This window comes from Oryctolagus cuniculus, chromosome 1 (genome assembly GCF_964237555.1).
Source record: "Oryctolagus cuniculus chromosome 1, mOryCun1.1, whole genome shotgun sequence".
NCBI lineage: Eukaryota > Metazoa > Chordata > Mammalia > Lagomorpha > Leporidae > Oryctolagus > Oryctolagus cuniculus.
Window position 1 is genome coordinate 118145067 of NC_091432.1, and position 19248 is coordinate 118164314.

Sequence of the window (19248 nt, forward strand, 5' to 3'; positions counted from 1 at the left end):
AGTAATGAAGGTCACCATATGTTTGGGTTATTTTTGAGGAGTTAAAAGGTATGTTAACACTGCAAGGTAATAGGAATAAACTAGGACTGTCTCGGGCATTACCATGCTGTCTTGATTCTTTTTTTATTATTATTAAAGTAGTAGCATTTTAAAAAATACTTATTTATTTAAAAGCCAGAGTTACAGAGAGAGAAGGAGAGACAGAGAGAGATCCTCCATCTGCTGGTTCACTCCCCAGATGACTGCAATAGCTGGGGCTGAGCCAGGCTGAAGCCAGGAGTTTCATCTGAGTTTCCCACATGCGTGCAGGTGCCCAAGTACTTGGGACATTTTCTGCCACTTTCCCAGGCACATTGTCAGGAAGCTGGATTGGAAGTGGAACAGCCGGGATTTGAACCAACAGTCATATGGTATGCCGGTGCTGTAGATGGCAATTTAACCCACTGTGCCACAGCGCCAGCCCCTGTTTTTTTGATAGTAGTCCTGTAGTATTTCTTGAGATTAGGCATTGTGATGCCACCAGCTTTTTTCTTTTTGTCCAAGATTGCTTTGCTTATTTAAACTCTTTTGTGGTTCATATTAATTTCAGGTTTTTTTTTTCTATTTCTTTGAAGAGTGGTAAAGGTATTTTGATGGATGATTGTGTTGAATTTATAATCTCTTTAAATAGCATTTTTTAAATAATTGTATTTGTGTTTGTTTCCTTTTTCTAGTTGTCCCCTTTATTGGTTTGGAACCTATACATGTGCACTCTATTTTTTTAGTGTTACCCTAGTAATTTCCCCTGAATACATACAAAATCTGAACAACTTCTCTCTTTTTTACACAATTCAAGGATCTTGGAATAGCTTATGATAATTATCCTCACAATTCATGTTCTATTATTCTTCTGCATTTTATTTGTTAGATTTTGAAAACCACAAATTAGATATTGTCATTATCATTTTATAAGCATTATTTAGATTTGCCTACCTATCTACTAATTTATTCACTTATCATTCTTTCTTACATCTAAAATAAAACAAAATATAAATGAAATATTTGTTTTGGAATACTTTTTCCTTTTCCTGTAATGTCTTTTAGAAGATCCTTTATTGTTGATGATAAAGTCCCAGTTTTTAATAATTCTAAAATATATTTTATTCTCATATTTGAAAGTTCATTTTACTAGACATTATGACTTAATAGTTAATTTCTGCTCATTACTTTGAAGATATTATTCCACTTTCTAATGATTTCTACCATTAATGGTGTGTAAATGTACAAGATTCATTTTTTTTTGGTCTTGGCTTTTAAGATTTTTTTCTCTGTCCTTCATATACTCTAGTTTTACTACATTTTGTAAAGGTGTGCAAATCTTTTAATGTATTTAATTTTTAACCTTCCTCAATGTGTATGTCTGTATCATGAGTTCCAGGAAATTTTTTGTCATTAACTCTTATAATATGGCTTCCCCCCCATTGTCCAGCATCTCCTCCAAGCTGTTTGTTAAATGTTATATCTTTTTTTAAAAAAGATTTATTTATTTATTTATTTATCTGAAAGTTAGAATTATACAGAGAGAGAAGGAGAGGCAGAGAGAGAGAGAGAGAGACATTCACTGGTTCACTCCCCAAAAGGCTACAATGGCCAGAACTGGGCTGATCTGAAGCCAGGAGCCAGGAGCTTCCTCCAGGTTTCCCACATGGGTGCAGGGGCCCAAGTCCACTGCTTTCCCAGGCCATAGCAGAGAGCTGGATCGAAGTGGAGCAGCTGGGACTCTAACTGATGCCCATATGGGATGCCAGCACTGCAGGTGGCGGCTTTATCTGCTATACCACAGCACTGGCCCCTATGTTATATCTTTTCATTCCAGCCCCACCCCATGTCCTTTAACCTCTCTTATTCAAATTTTCCATCTCCTTGTCTCTCTGTGCTTTATTCTGAAAAATGTATTCAGCTCCATCTTTCCATTCGTTAACCTTCTCTTCACTATAATTAATGTGTTGTTTAACACTTTCATTTATTTTCGTTCATTATGTTATGTTTTTCTTTCTAAAAGTTCTGTTTTGTGGCCGGTACCGCGGCTCATTAGGCTAATTCTCTGCCTGTGGCGCCAGCACCCTGGGTTCTATTCCCGTCAGGGCGCTGGATTCTGTCCCAGTTGCTCTTCTTCCAGTCCAGCTCTCTGCTGTGGCCCAGGAGTGCAGTGGAGGATGGCCCAGGTCCTTGGGCCCTGCACCCCATGGGAGACCAGCAGAAGCACCTGGCTCCTGGCTTCAGATCTGCGTGGCGCACCGGCCGTAGCGGCCATTTGAGGGGTGAACCAACAGAAGGAAGACCTTTCTCTCTGCCTCTCTCTCACTGTCTAACTCTGCCCGTCAAAAACAAAAGCAAAAACAAAAAAGTTCTGTTTTGTTCCTTTTCCAATTTGGTAGCTTTTTAATAGTCTCTTGTTGCTTTTTCATTTTTGGAATTTTTATTTTGTACTTCTTTCTGCCTCCCAGAAAAAGTATCTTATAGCTCATAGTTAAAATACCTCAAGGCTTCTGGGGATTTAAATCTATTTCTTCATGTATCTGCTGGCTTTCATTCATTGTTTGTGTGTTCAATGATCTTTCATTAACTCATCTTTGGTTGGTCTTAATCCCTGAAAATTTTAGGTGTTTTTTTTTTTTTTTTTCTCCAGGGAGATTTGCACTTTTATTTGTGAGGAGCCTAGGGTGCTACCTACAGAATCCCTTCTTGGATACCAACTTCATCCAGAAGTCTCAGGTTTAGTTCTCCCCACCTTGCCACTGACCCAAGCCCAGAATCCCGTTACAACGCAATATAAACATTTGCCCCTGGGTAATTCCACACTGTGTGAGTACTCTGCACTCATTATACTTTTTTAAAAAATATTTTATTTATTTTATTTGAGAGGTAAAGTTACAGACAGCTCTCCCAGGCCACAGCAGAGAGCTGGATCAGAAATGGAGCAGCCGGGACTAGAACCGGCACCCATGTGGGATGCTGGTGCCACAGGTGGAGGATTAACCTACTGTGCCACGGCGCTGGTCCCTGCACTCATTATACTTTTAAATTGTTTTGTTTCTGGCCTCTTGAAATTTTCCCCATCTCTCAGAGGTCAGTGATACCAAATCAATTTAATTTAAGTAAGACCTAGTTGTTTGGAAACAGGAAGATCTCTCGAGCGTCCCCTATTGCAGTCCAGCCCTCACCCCCACTACACAACCGAAACCGCTTAGGGAAAGCTGATCCCCTTATTGCCAAGTGCGATGTGCGTGGGAGTTCCTTTTCCGGCGTAACCCCGTCTACCCTTCCGGCATGCTCTCTTTTCTTGAAACCCTCTGTGATTACGTGACATCATCAGTTCCCTTATATTCTCCTATTTCACTGGCTGCATCATTTTAGCCTCCTTGGTGGGCACCATTGACCCTATCGTCACATAACTGAAATCTATCTTCAGCCTTCTTCACTTTCCCTCTGTATACTGCACTGAAATAATCACTCACCGACATAACTCCGGACCCTAAATTTCTCATGCATCTCACACGTGCTTGTAAAGCATCCTCCATCTTTTTTCTTTTTAAGCCTGATAACTAATGTAAGACTAAGCTCAGGGCCAGCACTGTGGCACAGTGAGGGAAGCCGCCGCCTGCAGTGCTGGCATCCCATATGGGCGCCGGTTCAAGTCCTGGCTGCTCTTCTTCCGATCCAGCTCTCTGCTATGGCCTGGGAAAGCAGTGGAAGATGGCCCAAGCCCTTGGGTCCCTACATGTCTCACCGGCATGGGAGACCCAGAAGAAGCTCCTGGCTCCTGGCTTCAGATCAGCCCAGTTGTGGCTGTTGCGGCCAATTGGGAAGTGAACCAGCAAATGGAAGGCCTCTCTCTCTCAGCCTCTCCTCTCTCTGTGTAACTCTGACTTTCAAATAATTAAATAAATCTTAATAAAACACAAATAGACTAAGCTCAGGGTTGTTCTCCAAGATGCCTTTGCCGACTACCCTCTAATCTCCGACATGCTTCCAGAGCAAACTGCATCTATCTCTGCCATTGCTTCTTACACAGCATATGTAACCAGCTAACTAAGGGGCACCCGGGCAAAGGAGCCTGGGGAAGTGCTGGTGCTTACTTACCTCTCTTCCAAGAGGCTGCCTTCTACCGGAGGTCAGGGTATACCTACACTGCATGCTAACATCCAGCACAGGAAGTGGTCCATGGTACAGAAACACATGTTTGTTGAATAAATGAAAGAACTTATGAATGAATGAATGAATGAATGGGTGAGTGAGTGATGGTTTTGGAGTTTGGGAAGCAGGGAGAAGAAGAAAAGAGAAAAGGGGAACGACTGGCATGTTCAAGCTGCTTTTCTCCTCACTTAAGTGGAATAAAGTTGTCCTTTCATTTCATCAAAAGTTTATTGAGCACCCAGGGTGTGCTAGGCACCCACTAGATGCTAGTAATACAAAGATGAAGAGCAAAACAAAACAAAACAGAGAAACCACTTCCTTCCATACCCCCACAGATTTCAGGCAGATTTGGCTTGAGCCTGGGAAGCTGCCCTTCAGGGACTCAGCACCAGGGTGCGGCGTGCTCTCATCTCACCCCAACCTTCACCCCTGCATTTCAAGGCTGACCAGCAGGTACCCTTTCTCCAGCTCCTGCCTCTTCCACCCATCTGAGCAACTTTCCCCTACATGCGCTATCTCATTACGGGCCAGGGTTGGTTCTGGCTAAGGAAGACTACTGCTCAAGTGGGGCTGGGGAAGTGTGGAGGGGAGCCAAGAGGGGTGTGCTACCAGGGTGGGGCCGAGGGGGCCCTTGGGGCTGGGACAAAACTTGCACCAGTGGAGGTGGTGGGTAGCTGGGGCCTTGGGATTGCTCTGTGGGATGGTGGAGACTCAGAGCTGGACCTCGGGAGGATGGGGAAGGGTTAGGGGTGGGAAGACCTTGGAGGCACCAGGAGGGAGAGGACAGAACACCCAGAGAGCCTCCCTCCTCTTCCAGCTTTTAAATCGCCTCTCTCCTCATGCAGAATACTGCCTCTCCTACTAATTGTTCAAGAGGTATGGCATGGGCATGGCCTGGCTGCCCAGGAACCCAGTCCCTCTGTGTTCTACGGTGGTGTGATTAAGGATGCCAGCATCTGGGAGCAGCGCCGGGGGGGGGGGGGTCCTGGGGGGGGGGTGGCAGGAGGCCAGGGGTTGGGCCACGTGGTCTTGAATGCTCCGCCCCCTCCTCCCACCATGTCTCTGGAGATGAGAACCTTACTCTCTGACAGATGGAGAAAAATGCAACACCCTTCTCAGGTGTAATGATTGTTTGCAAAGCTTGTTTTGGAGGGAAGCTAGGGAGAGGGCTCGAGTGCCAGGGGTGAAAAGCAGTTCCCCTACTCGTTCTGGCTCTCTCTGCCAGGGCACTGAGTGGGAAGGCACTCCCTGTCTGAGTAAGCACCCCCCCCCCCCCTTTTAGTCCTGAACAGAGACACAAAGACTTGTCCTGCTGCCAAGGGAGGCTTTGGGAGGAGGTCAAGGTCAAGCACAGTTGGCTTGGTCAGGACAGGGAGGAAAAATGTCCTTGTGCCCCCCCCCCCCACCGCGCTTCACCAACACGCAGATCCCCAGGCAGCAGGTGCCCGGCGAAGGGGCCCCAAATCACTCCCTTCACAATGATTCCTCGGGTGCTCAGAACAGCGCCAGTATGCGAAACTTCTTCGTAGTTTAGGACAGTTGTGCGTTTGGGGCAGGTGGCCTCTCTAATTTGGGGTTGTCAAAAATATGCCCAGGAATAAGGCTTTTTGGGAGCCAATGGGGTGGCTGGAAAGCGTAGGAGCTCCCTGGGCAGAGCCAGGACAGTCAAGGGGGTTAGGTTACTGGTGTTAGTGTCCATAAGACCCTTCTGGGGATTGAGCTGGAGATTTAAAACTCTATACGGTCCTAAGAGGGCACAGTCCATACCCGCTGAGAACACCGCCGGGAACGGCTTTCACCACCAGATCCACGCCCCGCTGCGCCCACCCGCGCATGCTCTTGCCGACCATGCCCGAGACGCGTGCGCCCTGCCGGGACCTCCCCTCGCCCGCGGGCGCGTCCCCCGGGGTCCCGCGGCGCTCAGGCGCTGATCTCCACCGGGCCCGACTCGTCCTGCTCACGGATCATGTGCACGCCCGCAGTCCGCAGTGTGCGCGAGGCGCTGCGCGAGCGGCCCGGCGAGCTCGGGGCGCGCGGCGGCGACGAGTGCGTCCGGCCGGTGGCAGGGGAGCGCGCTGGCGAGCGCGGGTAGCGGCGGGCCGAGCGGATGGGCAGCCCGGGCGAGCGGCCCGGCACTGTGGGCGACACGGAGTAGCCGGGCGGGCCGGGCTCTGTCGCGCTCCGAGGCTCCGGCGCGGGGTTCTCCTCGGGCTCCGGAGAGTCCTGCAAGGACCCGCGCGGCAGGGGTCAGTGGACAGCGGGCGCAGTCAGGGGGCGCGCGCGTCGTGTTAGAGGGCAGTGGAAACCCTGACGCCCAGGAGCCGCAGCTCCCTCCACGCGCCCACCTCCTGATAGTACAGCGAAGGTGTGGATTTTCTTGAGTGCTTTGTGTCTTTATTTCTGCTTTTTCCACCTGTCTCTCAGAACCTGGGGCACCGTTAGTTGTGCAATAGCGGGGAAATCAGAGTTGGTGTTCGAAGACCTGGAATTGAAACCTAGATCTGCCACTTATTTACTTGTTTACTCCTGGGCAGGTCATTTCATCATCTCTGTCAGCCTTATTTTCCGAATCTCGAAGGTGGGGATGACAAAAATGTTTCACAGGTCTATTCTGAGGGTACTATACAGGGATATTGTAACTGTGGGCCCTCTAGCACCTGCCATGGCGTTGGGGCCCAGAACTGCTCACCTTGTCCTTCAGAACGTACAATGCCATGGGGTTCTTGCGATCTTGTTCTCCGCCTCGCGGCAGGGTGTCTGCTGCAGAGAGGAAAGAGTGGGGCGGCTGGCCCGGGTACAGCCCCTCTCTGCCAGCCAGCTCCCAGGCCCTTTGCTCCCCAGGTGGCTATTCAAGGCCCCACCACAACCTCCGTGGACATAACTGAATCCCTGGGGTCCTACCTTGGCAGCACCTCTCACTATTCTGCAGTCTTCCTGGCAGTTGAGGGGGGAAGGAGCCCTGCAGAGCTGGCTCCTTGGGGCCCAGTTCTGCCTTTGCCGGGCAGCCCACTGACCTGAGTGCCGATGGGATGGGTGAGTGGGCGGCTGGGAGCTCACCTTCTGATTTCAGGCGGTCCTCATTCTGATCCATGTATTCCAGGGAGTTTTGCTTCTCCAGCTTCCTCTTCTTCCTGCAAACCAATCCAGCCCCTCTCAGGAACAGAACTATTTACTGAAAATCGGGGGAGACAGACAGGGAGGGATCTCTTGGTCTAATAGAAGCCTTGTGATGGGAAGGTGGGTTGGGTATGTCAGAGTGGGAGGTAGTTCATGAACTTTGGAGTGAGTCACATCTAGCTTTGCATCATGAGTCTGCCGCTAGCTCTGTGCCGGCAGGCAGGTACTTTCCCCAGTCTGAATCTCTGAGTCATGATCGGTAAGCTGTAGGTAACCAGACTTGAAAGGTACACAACCATAGCCTGACCAAGGAAAATGAAACCATTGTTTAATAGTACTGAGGTTGACCGGAGGTGGGTGGTGAGCATAGTCCACAATGCAAAGACAGATCTCCCAAGAAGACATGCAGGGTCCTGGGAAGACAGGCATTTAGAGAGATGTAAGGAAAGAATCAATCTTGGGGTTAGGACGGACTGAAGGGTTAGGGTACTCCAGATGTGGAACTTGTAGATTTACCTAGACTTTTTGGAGGGTTTCCAGCAGGCACAGACTGTTACCAAGGTCACAAGGAGGAAGATGCCTCCTGTAGACAAGATGATGTACAGGGAGCTTCTTCCTGGGGAGAGGGAAAAGCAAAGAGGTGGAAGAGCATTCAGAGGGTGCAGCAGGTGCGGAGGGCAGCAGGTGCAGCGAGCAGAGCTTTCTGTGGTGGAAGGAAGAGCGAAGGCGCGCCAGGCAGCGTGGCTAGGTGAAGGCAGCACTTGCTTAGAGTCCACCTGGCTGTCCCTCATGGGTGGTGGGCCCATCTATGCCTCCTCTCACTCCCTCTCCAGTGACACATTCTGGGATGTCGTTAGTCCCCAGGCACCTGCGTCTCAGGGGCTCTCGAGTCCTACGGGAGGACAGGCGAGGAGACTGACTCACTGTACACTGTGATCTTGACGGGCGGGCTGCGGCCCTGGCTGATGGGGTTCTCCACCACACAGCTGTACAGGTCGTCATCCTCCATGAGCACGCGGGTGATGGTGAGCACCTTTTGGTCAGGGGACAGGAGCATCCGCGAGTCGTTGAGGAGGGGCTTGCCATCCTTCAGCCAGGTGTAGCTGGGCTTGGTGCCGTTCTCATGTGAGCAGTTCAGGGTGAAGGCCTCGCTGAGCTCCAGCACAGTGGTCGAAGCCACTAATACCTGTGGCCTCGAAATGGGCACTGAGACCCAGGGTGGGACTGTGAGTCATGGAAGGCAAAGCTTCTCCCCTCTGCTCTGCAGCTCCCTAGCTCCCAACACATCACAGCGCAACCTGTGGGCTAGGACCCACCAGGGATCCTGCATCTGGTCCTTTCCCATCACTCATTCATCTATTCACCAGCTGGTTATTGAGTACACACTAGGCAGTATAATGCTGAACCAGACAACTGTGGTGCCTATCCCCATTCCCTTCTTTCCAAATACCTTCCCCAGACCACACAACTTCGAAGATATTTTAGTTGGACCCAGCCCAGTTCCAACTGTCTGGGTTCAAACCTTGGTTCTATTACTTGCTAGCTGTGTGTCCTTGGGCAAGTCACTCAACCTTTCTGTGCCTCAATTTCCTCATCTGCAACATGGGGATAATGGGGCCAGCACTGTGGCACAGTGGGTTAATGCCCTGGCCTGAAGCACTGGCATCCTATGTGGCTGCTGGTTCAAGACCCGGCTGCTCCACTTCCGATCTAGCTCTCTGCTATGGCCTGGGAAAGCAGTAGAAGATGGCCCAAGTCCTTGGGCCCCAGCACCCCCGTGGGAGATCCGGAAGAAGCTCCTGACTCCTGGCTTCGGATTGGCTCAGCTCTGGCCATTGTGGCCAATTGGGTAGTGAACTATCAGATGGAAGACCTCTCTCTCTCTCTCTCTCTCCCCCTCTCCCTCTCCCCCTCCCTTTCCCCCCTCCCTCCCCCTCCCTCTCCCTCTCCCTCTCCTCTCTCTGTGTAACTCTGACTTTCAAATAAATAAATGTCTTAAAAAATTTAAAAAACAAAATGGGGATAATGATATTAACTATTTCTAGATTACTTCAAGTATTAAATGAGTTAACATCTACAAAGCACTTGGAATAGTTTCCGCCACTTAGTAAACATTCTACCTGTGCTAGCTGCACCTGCCAACTTTTTTTTTTTTTTTTGACAGGCAGAGTGGACAGTGTGAGAGACAGAGAGAAAGGTCTTCCTTTGCCGTTGGTTCACCTTCCAATGGCCGCCGCGGCCGGCGCGCTGCGGCCGGCGCACCGCGCTGATCCGATGGCAGGAGCCAGGTGCTTTTCCTGGTCTCCTATGGGGTACAGGGCCCAAGGACTTGGGCCATCCTCCACTGCACTCCCGGGCCACAGCAGAGAGCTGGCCTGGAAGGGGGGCAACCGGGACAGAATCCGGCGCCTCGACCGGAACTAGAACCTGGTGTGCTGGCGCCGCAAGGCGGAGGATTAGCCTAGTGAGCCACGGCACCGGCCCCTGCCAACTTCTAACACCCAACTGGCTCACTCCTAGCTCCCAGGTGTCTTCTGTGTTGCTCTGCCCTGGGTCTAGTTGGTGTTCTGGGCAGATCCTGCCCCCACCCAGGTGCCTACCCTGCCTCATTCCCTGCCAGGGCATCTTACCATCCACAGTGAGGTTAATGGTCTTCTCCCCAGTGAAGGTGTCATCAGTGATGGAGATCTCAACCTCATAGGTGCCCTCGTCCGCCAGTTGCAGGTCGCTGAGAAGCAGGGAGCCATTTTCAAAGAGCCGAATTCGGTCTCGATAGTCGGGCCGCAGGGTGCCAATGACCTCCGTGCCGATGGACTGCACCACGGTCACTGGCTTGTCCCGCTTCAGCTGCCACTTCACTACGGGCTTGTCACTGCTGGTGCTGCTGTACTGCACAGAGAGCAGGGCCGACTTCCCCACCGTGCCATGGATCAGGCGCACCGGGCTGGTGATGTTCACCCCCTCCAGGGGGTCTGCGACCAGGAGCCCATGGGGAAGAGGGCAGTGTCAGGCCCTTGGTTCCTTAGCCCACTCCCACCTTTAAGCCCTCTGCTCCCCCACAGCCCCACCTCTCTGGGCCCTTCACTCCCTGCCAGACCTTGCTTCTTCTCTGTCGGTGCTATCTCCTCTCCCACTGGCTCTGTTGCCCTCTGGTCTCCCTCACAGCCAATCCCTGCCCCCCAGTCCTTCTTCCATCTGGTCCTCTGGCTCTCTGGCACTTTTCTTCATTGCCTCTGTGTGCTCTATGTGCTCTGTTCATGGAAATATTAATGGAGGGGCCGGCATTGTGCTGCTGCCTGCAATGCTGGCATTCCATGATAGGTGCCAGATTATGTCCTGGCTGCTCTACTTCCAATCCAGCTTCCTGGAAGTGGCCTGGGAAAAACAGCAGAAGATAAGCCAAGTGTTTGGGCCCCTGCCACCTACATGGGAGACCTGGATGAAGTTCCTGGCTCCTGGCTTTAGTCTGGCTTAGCCCTGGCCATTAAAGCTATCTAGGGAATGAATCAGGGGATGGAAGATTTCCCTTCTCTCTCTCTCTAGCTCTGACTTTCAAATAAATAAGTGTTTTTTAAGGCAATATTTGTTGAGCACCTGCTATGTTCCAGGTACTTTTATTTGTTGTTGAGCTGCATCAAGAGTAATGCAGACTAAACTCCTTACCCATTAAAACTCATAGGTCATTAGCTCTCAGGGTGAATTTGTCAGACCTTCTTGACTGGGGAGTGGGACGGCAGGGAGTTGGAGTCCCTATGGCTTGGTCCATCAGACAGAAATTCATCTGGCCGAATGACCCTCAATGTTTCTTCCAACTCTTAGTTTCTGTGCTTAGCTAGTTGGGATTTCCTGCCTAGCAGCTGCTACTTCCCAGGCTTGGTTTGGCTCAGAAAAGCAAGCTTTCAAATCTCCCTGTGTCAGCAAATGGGCTTTGGTATGTATGGTGTGGGGTGGCCCTGAGAAAATCATGGTGCTTCATGAAAGGCCACGTCGATGATCAGATACGTGGGGAAACATCTACCCCTTTCTCAGGACCCAATCTGAAGCAGCGGGGAATGTGCATGAGGGTTATATATGCAGAGTCATCTTGGAGTTCAGCAAATCTATGTGTGACCCCCAAGTAGCAAACATTGAAGGTTCTCCTTTCCCTCTTCCAGGGGGCTGGGCAGCGCCAGCCCCAGCTCCAAGGTCAGGTGGAAGGGATTCTTCCTTGCTTGCCAACTTCTCTGACCTACCTTAAGCTTCCCGGGTTCCACTCCCGGTTGTCCTGTTGTGATGTCTTCCCCCCCTCAAATCTGCCATTTATGGCAACTTAAAGTCGATTCATTCTGAAGAAAACACTGGAGAAGCTGCAGCCTACGGATTGCCACCTTGTCTAGGTGGTGCACTCCTCGTGCCCATGAACATGGTATGCATATGAGTTCATAAGCAAAGGAGGAGTCCCTCAGAGGCTGACAAAGAGAGCATTTTGTTGAGCAAACGCTATTTCCCAAGAATGCTAGCCAACCCCGGTCTGTGGGTCTGTGTTAAGTTCAGGGTTCCACAGCTTTCAAAGGACACAGAAGCCTGGGACAGGAGCCAAAGCAGGACACAGAAATGAGGAAATGGCTAACTGCCGCCCAGAGTGAAAATAAAGGGGACCAGGAGTATTCAACCTGGAGAAGCTATTAACATGCTCATTGTCTCTGAGGCATCGTTGCTTAGAAAGTCTGTGTTCCCACCAGAGGCTGAACAAAAGGAAATAAACAGCTCAGCAAGATGTTCCTGTCAACCTAAACAATGCGTGCTGGGTTAGGTGGTGGCCCCTCCTCACGTGGGATTTTGACCTGCTGTGGTGCCAAGGACTGTCAGAGCTTTAAAGTGTTAGGATACTCCTACATGTAGCCCTAGTTTGTGTAACTCTCTTTCCTTAAAGAACTCATCATGTACTTAATTTTTTGTTTGACAGACAGAGAGCTCCCATCCAGTGGCTTACTCCCCAGATGCACACAAGCAGCCCTGAACAGAGGATGAAGACAAGGCCAGGAGCTGGTAATGAAGTCCAGGTCTCCCACATGAGTGGCAGGAACCCAATTCCTGAGCCATCACAGCTGCCTGCCAGGGTCTGCATTGGCAGGGAGCTGGGGTTAGGAGCCAGAGGCAGATTTCAAACCCAGACACTCTGATATGGGACATGGGCATCTTTAACTGCTGGGCCAAATGCCCACCCACATCTAATCATTTTTAGGTGCTCCCTTTGCTGGGCAAAAGTTTCCTTTCCCAGTATATGCCTTGAGTTTACCTTTAAAAAATGTCACTGAGGGGATGCCATACTTGGTCACTTTATCCGCATTCTCTATGACCCAGGACTGCGTTTCTATCCCATTCTACCTGAAAGGTTTTGTTTTGTTGCTGTCTGTCTCCATGGAGAAGTCCCCCTGTCCTTTTGCCATCAGAGATACCCTTCTCTAAGCTTTCTCTGACTGTATCATTTCCTTTTTGAGGTGTGGTGACCAGAATTGCATACAGTAATTCAAGGGCAGCCCGCAGCTTGGCTCTCTGAAAGGAAAAACATGCTGGTTCTGCTTTTGATTTTTAATATCCTTCCTAATTAATGATGCTCTGAGAAAACAGTGCCCCTCCCTTGCTGTTGCTGTACAGGTGCATTACTTACTGTGTCATGCTGGGATTATTATGTTGTATTCTTACGTTGTAATCCTGCTGAGGCCTATAAGGGCCTATGAGAGTGTGACATCATTTACAGTGCAATCACTCAGGGATATAGGAGAAAACTAGGACACAGAAACCGTGAAGAAGGCCCTTATAAAACGGAAGCAAAGGTTGGTAACTTTTTATCTACATTCTAAGGAATGTAGATGTTCACCTAGCTAATAGGTATTAAGATGGCATACAGAGGGCAGCCACTGCTTAGAGCACCTGCATCCTATATTGGAGACCTGGCCACTCTGCTTCTTACTCAGTCTCCTGCAAATGCAGCCTGGGGACAGCAGATGATGGTATACTTACTTAGATCCTTGCCAACTACATGGGGGACCTGGATGGAGTTCTGGGCTCCTGGATGTGACCTCGCCCAGCCTTCCTGTGGGTGTTTGGGGAATGAACCAACAGATGGAAGATTCTCTCCTCTCTCTCTCTCTCTCTCTGTCCCTCACTCTCTGTTGCTCTGCCTTTCAAGTAGATGAAAATAAATAAACATTAAAAAAAAGAGGGGACGCAGAGATTTACCATGTTTGTGGATTGGAACAATCATCGTTAAACTGTCAATTCTTCCAAACTGATTTATAATTTAATACAATAATACTATTCAAAATTCCAGGAAGTTTATTTTGTGATATTGGCATGAGCATAAATTAACAGAACAAAGAATCCCCAAATAGACTTATATGATCATACAATGTATGACAAAAGTGATACTGTAATGTAGGGAGTGTTTTTTTCCCCCAATAAACAGTACTAGGCCACATAGGGCAAAAAAAATGAATCTTGACCCTTACCTCACATCTTAATTTTAAAAATTATCAATTCTTGATGGACTGTAGATCTAAATGTTAAAGGTAAAACAGTAACAATGACATTTAGAAAAGAGAACATGGGAGAATATCTCCATGACTTGGGGGTAGACACAGATCTCTTAGGTAAGACACAAATGTAGTAACTATAAAAGAAGAAAATGATCAGCTAGACACAATGTAAGAGCTTCTGTTCATTAAAAGGTACCAGTTAGAGAGCGAAATGGAGAGCCATAGAGCAAGAGGACATATTGGCAATCTGTATAAACTATAAGGAACTCAAATACAAAATACGTATTTAAACTCCTAAATGATTTCTTAGAAAAGTAAACAATAGGAAAGTGGACAAAATATTTAAAATAGATACAAAAAGACATCCAAATGATTAATATGAAAAAAGACCAACTGCATAAGTATCATGGAAATGCAATATTAAATCACTAGAATAGTTAAGTGGAAATGAATGAAAGAATAAATACAATGAAATGAATGAAAGAGAAATAAGAGTCAGAATGAAAGAGAAAATACAGTTGTTGGTGGAGATGTGGATGATCTGGAATTCTCATACATCTTGGTGGGGTTATAAATCGCAACAAACACTTATGAAAACTGTTAGGTCGTTTCCACTAAAGCTAAACATACAACTACATATGAGTTGTATAAACATACAACTATATATACCCTACAACTCAGCAATTCTACTCGTAGGCATATCTGTAAAAGAAATGTCCCTATCTGTTCACCAAAAGTCATGTATTTGAAACCTTAATGCTCAATTCATGAAGCACCAATGGGGCAGAGTTGACTGAGTTGGTTTGAAAATGACTGAAGTGTCTATGAAAGTTAAATAGACAAACAAATTGTGGTGTAGTCATACAATGGAATAACACAGCAATGAGACCAAAGATAGATGAAACTTGGTGTTCAGTAAAGGAAGACAGTTGAAAGCATGCAAATGATTACAATTATATAAAATTCATGATAGGCAAAACCAATCTATTGGAAGTTAGTATTCCACTATAATTCGGCAGGGAGGACGGTAGTAATTGAAATAGTACATGGGTGATTCTGGGCTACTGAAGTGTTCTATTTCTTGACCTGGAAACTGATTACATGAGTTTGTTTACTTTTTAAAGTATATGAACTATGCTGTTTATACTGTATCTTCATTCTAAATGCATTTTCCTGTGTGAAATTTTCAATTACCAAAAAAAGGTAGCACCTACTACACAGAAATGAATTTCAAAATAAAAGGGGTGGAACCCAGGCAAGGGATTTGTTCCTATTGGGTCCCTAGAGAATGGAATACTAATAGGATTCTAGCAAGTAAAACCTTGAAAGTAGATGATCTAGGTTTATGCCATGCTATGCTTATGTCTTTCAGTTAATGTCCTAGCCACAGGAAAAGCCTTCTTTGAATGTTCCAAGAATTGTGATGTAATGAACTTAGGAAATTCTCATTTGTCCACATCCGGGTCATAGCATCAAAGACTGAATAATTGTTTACCTAAGGCCAGTTCAGTGATCACTACCATTGCTCGAAAGATTAAGGTAAATCTTCAGGAGCTAGGGTCACACGGTTCAGTGCCCTTTTTAGGGCCACATCTTAAAAACTACATTTCCCAGTTCCCTTTTCAGTTACGGATAGCGTGTGACTAAGTCAAACCATAGAACTAGTAGAGGAATTTGTGCCACTTATAGTCTTGGTTGAAGGGAGATTTTTCTCCCTTGAACATTACCATTCCTCTTTTTATCGTTTTAATTTTCTACATGGAAGAGATAGAAATAAACCTAAAGAAAAGAAATAGAGATGAAACTAAAGAAAAGAAATAAACATGTCAAAAGTCATAATCGGTAGAGCACCATCGGCTCTACCATCATGAATCAGGGCCCTTCCTTATTCCAGGTCTAGTCTGAAACTACATTGGACTATCACACAGTTTATGCCAAGAAGTTAAATTTCAGAATTTATTTGTCATGTGTACTAGCATTTTCATAACCAAAACATTAAGAATGACAAGGATTCCTTATAGGATCTCACCTCTTATTATTCTTTAGTTCATACCAGTACAATGACCTGAGACTGCACTTCTCTCTCACCTATTATAAGCTACCACTGGTATTTTAGCATAGTTTATATTTAGATTTTTTGTTGTATATATGAAGTTATATTTATTCACACAGAAGACCCTTTGTCATCCTCTGCTTTTGCCTGGTCACACTGGATGACCGGATCTTCCTGTAATTGTTTTCCTTACCATTTAATGACCTAAAAGACCTTGCATGGGTATCTCCACTTTGTATGTTTGATTGTGCCCGTCTCATTCTCTACTCACTGTCTCCATAACTTCCCTTCTCATTATTTCCTCAACTCAATGCAATTTACACTGAGACAGTAACCTCCTAACTTTAGGTTCTTATTACACAAGATCTCTTTGATGCATTTTATGGTGTTGATTTACTCCTGAAAACTCAACTCTTGACTTTCTGGTTCTCCTTCTATTTCTCTAACAGCTTCTTCTTGGTCTCCTCAATGGGCTTTTCATCCTTTACAATCTTGGGGTTACTTGATGTTCCATTTTCAATCCATTTTTCCCTCCTCTTAAGGAATAACGATTCTCATTTTTTAAACTCTCACCTATGCACTAACAGCTTCCAAATGCCTCTTCCTAACCTTGACTGCTCTGCCACTGAGCTTCAGGTTGTTTAATGTTTTCATATGAAGCCTCATAGGCTTCAGTCTAAATATGTAAAATACTAACCACCATGTCACTCAACCCTACCTCATTTTTTGTTTACAGTTTTACATAGAAACCCTACCACCCACTCTGGATCTTCCCAATTCCTATCAATCCCTGGGTCCTGACTTTACCTCCAAAATTTCATATCAATAGGCCTTATTGCCTACCCTTACTTCAAATCCAGTCTGTGTTATTTCTTTCCTATACTGTTGCAATAGCCTTGTTAGGGGCTCCATTGTGTTCACCCAAAATTCATATGCTGAAGTCCTAAACCCCTCGTCCCACAGAAAACGACCTTGTTTGGCAATGGGATCATTGCAGATTTAATAAGATCAGCTCATACTGGAGTGTGGTGGGCTTACTCCAGCATACATTCTGATAAAAAGGGAATTGTGAACACAGATATGCAACCAGGGAGAGTGTCATGTGAAGACTGAAGTTAAGCTGCCTCAAGCCAAGGAACTAGCAGACCCTAGGAAGAAGACATGTAGCAGACCCTTGTCTTGCACCCTCAGAGGGAACATGGTCCCACTGCTTCTTCAGCTCCAACTTCTGGCTTCCAGAACTCAGATGGTGAATATCTGCTGTTCAGGCCACCCAGCTGCTGGTGCTTTATCACAGCAGCACTGGGTGACCAGTGCAAGCTTCCTCTCTTATTTTGTTTTCTTCTAGTTTCCTGTCACCACAGACTGGTGCTACTTGAGTAGCTTAACCTTGCCAACCCCCAAACTAACAACCAATGGATTCCCTTTCCCTGCCATCATTTACAGGTGATATTACAGGTTCTTGAGTATGGTTTTTGAGGTTGCTGCCTAACGCAGTTCACGTTTTCCTCCCCTGCAATGGTGAACTCTTGGGCTCCGCCTAAACACATGGTGCCATTTCAAGCTGTTGATCTTTGCCCATTTCCCCAACAATAATGCCCACTCACATTCCTACCTATTTTTCTCATTCTTTAAAATTCCATGTAGACATTCCTTCTAGCATGAAGCCATTCCTGGTATCCCCACCCTCACCCTGCGTGGCCAGATCTAGCTTCCTGGTAGATGGCCTGATTCCTATGCATTCTCTGCAAACATGACTCACAGTAGCTCCTGCATTTTATCACAACAATCGCTGCATCTGTCTGCCCATTGAGTTGTGAATTCCTGGCCTCTCTGTATTGTGTGTGTGTGTGTGTGTGTGTGTACACAAAAATACATGAGTGCATTTAAAATAAGATCAATTATCCAAAGAGTTGGCAGGGGGCGCTACAGGAGGTACGTGTCCGTGGCATAGTAGAGTGACCTGCAGATAGGTTGGTATGAACTACGCCAAACCAGAAGGCTCATTATCTCCAGGGCATCGTTCATCTCCCTATCTGTTTGACACTCTATGAAGCTAGAGTAGGGGCCGGGGAGGCACAAAACCAAGATTTCCCCTGCCCCTCCCTCCAAGCCCCACCATTATCCCTTGGAAAGAATGCCGAATTGTCGCACGCCAGCAAGTCATCCCATAAGACATGGCCCAGTGCCCTCCATCTAATGCAGTGAATGCCGTGGGAGCTCCCAAGTCATGCCGCCTTTGAGGGGAGGGGGACCAGGGCCCGGCCAGAGGCTCACGGAATGAAAAAATACATTCAACGCTAATGCCTGGATTCACTGAGATTCTTCCCACGACAGCTGGGCTCTCTCCCTCCTCCCACCCCAAAGGCATTCGGGCCCTCCACCCTCCCCTCCCTCTCCTTTGCAAGCCCTGGGGCCTTTCTCCAGCCCCTTTCTTCCCCTTCTGGTCTCCTACCTGTCTGGATCAGAAGTAGGTAGACAAAAGGAGCGAGGTGCAGGGCCCTGGAGGCTCTGGACAGGGCTCCCCTTTCTCTCTTCATTTTGGGTGGCGTTCTCCAGCTCTGGTGCAGACAATTAGCATGATTTCTCCACTCTGAGCACGTCCCTTTGTACCACTCGGAGTTTCTCTGCCCGAACACAGCTCTGCCAACTTCCCTCTGAATACACAGAGCTCTGTGTGTTGCTGGGCTTGTTCTTTCCCCTCTCTCAGACCTAGCATTTTCTAGTTTCCAAGCTCTACATCCCCAGTATGGAAGGGGGTATCTATCTGCTTAAGAGATAATCTGCAAGGCAGGTGCCAGAGTGGGGGGCAGTGGTGGCCCAGCAGTTCGTGGCTTGTCTGTGCTAAGCTCCACTGCCAGGGCAGATGAAGATCCGGGCTCAATGAAGGCACTGGGTTGAGACACACTCTCAACTTGGCCCTTGTGTCCCAACCTCTCCTGTCTCCACCTCACACTCCTGATTCCTGGGAAGGAAGGTCTGTGCCAGGACAGACCTCCAATAAGCTTTGCAATGGGAGGGGGAGGAGCTTTTAAAAAGCTGGAGAGACTCCAGAGAACAGCTGAAGAAATGCAAAATCCCCATTCCATCCCAAAGGATAAATACCTGAAAATGGCTTTGAATTATCTGATTTTCACACCTGACTTTGTCCTGGTGGGAAGGTCTGCTATGGCATAATCATAGATGCTGGGAATCTCTTTCCAAGAGCCACTCTGCTCACTACCCTGATTCCAGCCAATTTCCTAGCACATGTCAGAGCAAAGTGAAGGGAATGCCCCAACAGCCAGCTTCCTGGGCTGTCAGCTTAACTGCTCAGAGGGACCCCCTCTCTCAAGGCTGCAGAGAGGAGAATCATCTCTACCCTGGCCCCTTCTCGCAAGAGTG

At 47.6% G+C, this 19248-nt stretch overlaps 1 protein-coding gene across 2 annotated transcripts; it reads right to left on the minus strand.

Annotated features, from left to right (window-relative positions):
• Positions 1 to 4379: 4379 nt before the first annotated feature.
• On the minus strand, positions 4380 to 18822 carry HEPACAM (hepatic and glial cell adhesion molecule). Of its 2 annotated transcripts, none has more exons than XM_017342768.3 (7): positions 18320 to 18822; positions 9924 to 10265; positions 8218 to 8499; positions 7810 to 7909; positions 7234 to 7307; positions 6866 to 6933; positions 4380 to 6399 (listed from the first exon to the last, which is right to left on the minus strand). In XM_017342768.3, exons 1-7 carry the CDS (start codon positions 18402 to 18404, stop codon positions 6097 to 6099), a joined length of 1254 nt encoding a protein of 417 aa, XP_017198257.2. In that variant the 5' UTR covers positions 18405 to 18822; the 3' UTR covers positions 4380 to 6096. The 2 variants fall into 2 exon arrangements, with proteins under 2 accessions (XP_017198257.2, XP_008258097.2); XM_008259875.4 differs by having other exon boundaries at positions 6866 to 6936; positions 18320 to 18820.
• Between the last annotated feature and the right edge of the window lie 426 nt (positions 18823 to 19248).